This window comes from Onychostoma macrolepis, chromosome 18, assembly GCF_012432095.1.
Source record: "Onychostoma macrolepis isolate SWU-2019 chromosome 18, ASM1243209v1, whole genome shotgun sequence".
Classification (NCBI taxonomy): domain Eukaryota; kingdom Metazoa; phylum Chordata; class Actinopteri; order Cypriniformes; family Cyprinidae; genus Onychostoma; species Onychostoma macrolepis.
The window spans coordinates 18608953-18614054 of record NC_081172.1 but is presented as its reverse complement, the minus strand read 5'-3'; the positions used below and the strand labels follow the sequence as shown (position 1 = coordinate 18614054).

The following is a 5102-nucleotide window of genomic DNA, read 5'->3' as shown; positions in this document are numbered from 1 at the left end:
AATATTTGCTTTATCCCACCTCTCCATGTAAAACTAATCCCATCCAGATAGGGCTTTAGGTATACTTGGTTATCAATGCATTATTTTTTGGAAAAATCATGTTAAAACGTAAGTTTCAATATAATGATAAAACAGGCTTTTGAGGAACATACTATTACACACCATACACCCACCAAAGAAATATTTTTTCTCTGTGCACGGATATGACACAACACATACAGGCAAATTACATATGTATGTAATTTCCTGTGAAATCCATCCTAGCAGTTCTAAAATACAAATCATTATTATAGCACAGTATATTTGGTAAAGACATGGTTTGGAAGATGGATTTTTTGCACTCTCTCATTATTAATACTGCTATTTATTTTTTATTTATTTTTATTTCAGCAATGGGGTGGGGGGCAGTTTATAATACATACAGTCACAGTTTAAATACTGATATAATGTTTTGTAATGTAATGTAATGTTTTGTAAACAGGACAGATCAAGAATTTTTTATTAAAAAAAAAGAAATGCATTTGTCCCCTGATGGAGCAGGGATAGTTTAAATTAGAAAGATAATTTGCTCAGCAAAAGTCAAATGCAAGACTGACATCTAGAGGAAATTCTGAGGAGAACCACTGTCAAGTAGAAAATGCAGACAAGTTCATACAATTGATAAAATATCCCTAAGCTATAAAACCCATTTTTGTCAGTTCAGCATCTCTAAATATGCCCCTTCCCCACCCCATTTAAGAAGTACTTATATCATAAACAAACCTCAAAGTTCTCATTACTTAACATAGATTAAAAAATAGTGATGGGCTGGTGACACACTCATTTCCAGGGATACTTATTTAGCACCACCTGCTCTTTTAAAGCAACACCCCACACAACCGTCATCATAAATTAAGCACACTAAGAAATAGAGAAATAGGGATGGGGATCACTCTGAACATCTGTCTGTATCTGTCTTTTAACTTTATTGCGGCAGCTTCGATACTCAGATCAGGAACCTGTCAGCTACAGGGACACTTCAGGTTGAATGGAATGTACCAGGATGGTGATGTTATATTTGGAGGCCTGTTTGAGGTTGATTTCCTCACAGTGTTCCCAGAGTTGAGCTTCCGAACAGAGCCGGAACCACCATACTGTGAGCAGTGAGTTTGGAGTGGAAAAGAACAGTTATACAAGGCTACAACAAAAAGAGAACAGCTGACGGAGAGAGACATTTTTTAAACTATGGAAATATACATCAAAAATATACTATTCTTCACAAAATATCTCATGTTCTTGAATTCAGTGTTAATTGTCATTGTGAATTTGCTCAAATGATGTTTTACTCATTCATTGATTGACTTTTTCTTATTTATATGTATCATGTCATTCCAGAATTGTTAAATCAACATTTATTTAACTTTTTTTTAGATTTGATATGGAAAGCTTCCAGCAGGCACAGACAATGGCTTTCGCAATAGATGAGATCAATAAGAATCCAAACCTACTGCCTAACATCACTCTTGGTTACCATCTTTATGACAACTGTGTGATGCTAGGAATGGCATTCCGGGCTGCCATATCCTTGGCTAGTGGAACAGAGGAGTCCTTCTCTAACCTAAACTGCACTGGCCCGCCACCAGTGATTGGAATTGTGGGAGATTCAAGTTCAACTGTTTCCATTGCAATTTCAAGCATTCTGGGGCTGTTTCGAGTACCTATAGTAAGAAAAAAAAAAAGTTACTTTTTTTTTGTTGTTGTTGGTTATCACTCTATTTCTCTGCCTCATGCCTTCCACTCTTTTTCTCTTCATATCCCATAATTAGGTTAGTCATTACGCCACCTGCTCCTGTTTGAGTGATAGGAAAAAGTACCCCTCTTTCTTCAGAACAATCCCCAGTGATGCCTTCCAGGTGCGGGCTATGGTTCAGATCTTAAAATATTTTGGATGGACCTGGGTTGGTCTCATCTACAGTGATGATGACTATGGCGTCTATGCTGCTCAGTCCTTTCAGCAGGAAATGCAGCTGTTTGGAGGTTGTGTTGCTTTTTCTGAAATCCTGCCCCATGATAACAACCCCAGAGATATTCAGCATATAACAGAAGTGATTCAGGCCTCTACTGCTAGTGTGGTGGTTGTTTTTTCCACTCCATCCTTTTTGATACCTTTAATAGATGAGGTGGTGTTGCAGAACATGACAGGCAGGCAGTGGATTGCGAGTGAAGCTTGGGCCACATCTTTTGTACACCACACTCCACGTTTACTGCCCTTCCTGAAGGGCACAATAGGCATCGCAATTAGGCGTGGAGAAATCCAGGGTCTTAATGATTTTCTGTTACGTCTCCGTCCCAGAAATGATCCAAAAAATAATATGTTGAGGATCTTTTGGGAGAACATGTTTAGATGCAGTTTTGAAACTAGGCGTGGAGAGACAGATGGAGAGCAAGTGAAAAAGGTGTGTACAGGACAGGAGGATCTGAGCATCACAAACACACCATACACTGATGTTTCAGAGCTAAGGGCCTCTTATAATGTCTATAAGGCAGTTTATGCCCTGGCACATGCACTTCATAACCTAATGCAGTGTGAGGAGGGGAGAGGACCATTCAGTGGGAATGGCTGTGCCGACATAACAAACCTGAAACCCTGGCAGGTAAGACCCACCGGTATAGTGCAGATTCTCTCCAGGCTTATAAAAGAGCTGATGTGGAAAATCAAAATATGTGCTATATATTAATCCTAATTTCATGTAATCCCTGTCCTTTCAACAAACTGTATAGCTGGTTCACTACCTACAAAAGGTGAACTTCACCACAGGATTTGGGGATCATGTGTCATTTGATAAGAATGGAGATGCTCTGGCCATTTATGATGTGCTGAACTGGCAGCTGAGCTCTGATGGAATGATAAGGGTTCAAACAGTTGGTGTAGTAAATGAAGAGGCGACAACAGGGATGGTGCTCATATTGAATGATGATGCACTATATTGGAACTTCGAGCCAAAAAAAGTAACTAACATTGCTTGTTAAATGTTATCCGTTTTGGAGAGACAGTCTAAAAATAGTCCATAGCTAGCAAAAGACAAATAAGAATAAATTAATGGAAAGCTTGTCATTATGTAAAAGAGACGATAGACCAACACATGGCTGATAACAGATGATGTCTCTATCAGCCCCCAAGGTCTGTGTGCAGTGAGAGCTGCCCCCCAGGAACTAGGCGAGCCACAAGAAAAGGCTTTCCTGTCTGCTGTTTTGATTGCCTGCCATGTGGAGATGGAGAGATTTCTAATACAACAGGTGAGGTGATTATTTTTGGCCAAAACAGAATAGCATTTGAAAGTGATTTCCTCTTAAAATTCTCACTTTTTTTTTCTTACTCATAGATGCCATTAAGTGCATAGTGTGTCCAGATGAGTTCTGGTCAAATCCATATAAAGATCTGTGTGTCCCCAAAGAAGTAGAGTATCTATCCTACGAGGATCCTCTGGGCATCTCTCTGACCACTGCTTCCCTGCTTGGTGCCTGCTTCTGTGGTCTTGTGATGATCGTCTTCGCTCTTCATCGTAACACTCCCATAGTACGTGCCAACAATTCAGAGCTCAGCTTCCTGCTGCTGTTGTCACTCAAACTGTGTTTCCTGTGTGTGCTGCTGTTCATTGGCCGGCCGCAATTGTGGACGTGCCAGTTAAGACATGCTGTGTTTGGTATAAGCTTTGTCCTGTGCATCTCCAGCATCCTGGTTAAGACTATGGTGGTAATAGCTGTGTTCAAGTCATCTCGACCTGAGGGTAAAGGGGCAATGAAATGGTTTGGAGCAGTTCAACAAAGATGCACAGTTCTGGTCCTAACAGCCATCCAGGTTGTGATATGTGCAGTCTGGCTATCAACTGCCTCTCCAACACCCCATAAAAACAACCAGTATACTCGCTCTAAAATAGTATATGAATGTGCTATAGGCTCAGTGGCTGGCTTTTCTATGCTGCTGGCATATATTGGATTGTTGGCAGCAGTAAGCTTCTTGTTAGCCTTCCTGGCAAGAAATCTTCCAGATAATTTTAATGAAGCAAAGTTCATCACTTTTAGCATGCTGATCTTCTGTGCTGTGTGGATTGCATTTGTTCCAGCATATGTGAGCTCACCAGGGAAATATGCAGTGGCTGTAGAGATATTTGCCATTTTAGCTTCTAGTTTTGGATTACTGGTGGCCATATTTGCCCCTAAATGCTACATCATCCTTTTACGTCCAGAGAGAAACACTAAAAAAGCCATCATGGGAAGAGAAACACAAAAGAAATAGATTTCCATTACTGTACACTCTGATTTGACCCTTCCACCTCTGTAAACAAATAAGCAAAATATTTACAATGCCTGATGTTTATTCATTTATTGATTTATACATTCATTCATTCATTCTTTCTTTCTTTCTTTCTTTTTTAATTATTAACATTAGGAGTGTATTAGGGGTATTTGTACCATTTGTAGGGGTATTTTATTATTTTATATTATTTTTGGTATGCATGTGAGCAAAATGAATGCAGCATTGTTTTAACTACACATCGAGTTTTACATATCTATTTTAATGAATTTAATCAATTCTTGTATTTTATATTTTAATGTTGTTTTCAGTTGATGCATCAATAAATGAAGCATTGCTTTTATTACTTTTGATATATTTTTGATCTCTCCATTTTATCATGAAATCTACACAATAGATGCCTTTTAATGCTCTTTAATGTGGCATGACAGATCACTGAGGAAGTGACAGGGCAGAGCACATGTGAACAAATCATCTTATCCTCCTCACTACCAGGAAGCCATAGCACATAATGAACACATAATGTTCACATAAATTAACATCAGAAAGATTACAAAATGTTGTAAGATACAGTACAACTAACTGAAATATATGTTTCACGTAATTACTGTTTTAACTGCAGAAAGATATCAATAAAACACCTTGTTAAACAATGTCACGTAACACTACATTTACCTCATGAAAGTCATGTCCTTAGCTCGTTAGTTCACAAAAAAATAGACAGGTGCATCTAACTAAATATCTATACAATATTATATATTCATTAAGTTTTACTTCATTTAATGATGGATTCATTATTTATGCTTAT

At 38.4% G+C, this 5102-nt stretch overlaps 1 protein-coding gene across 1 annotated transcript; it reads left to right on the top strand.

The window, feature by feature from the left end:
• The first annotated feature begins 921 nt into the window (after positions 1-921).
• On the top strand, positions 922-4408 carry LOC131524905 (extracellular calcium-sensing receptor-like). The gene is made up of 6 exons (XM_058752318.1): positions 922-1142; positions 1411-1702; positions 1806-2633; positions 2761-2988; positions 3153-3276; positions 3363-4408. Exons 1-6 carry the CDS (start codon positions 922-924, stop codon positions 4274-4276), a joined length of 2607 nt encoding a protein of 868 aa, XP_058608301.1. The 3' UTR covers positions 4277-4408.
• The last annotated feature ends 694 nt before the right edge of the window (positions 4409-5102 follow it).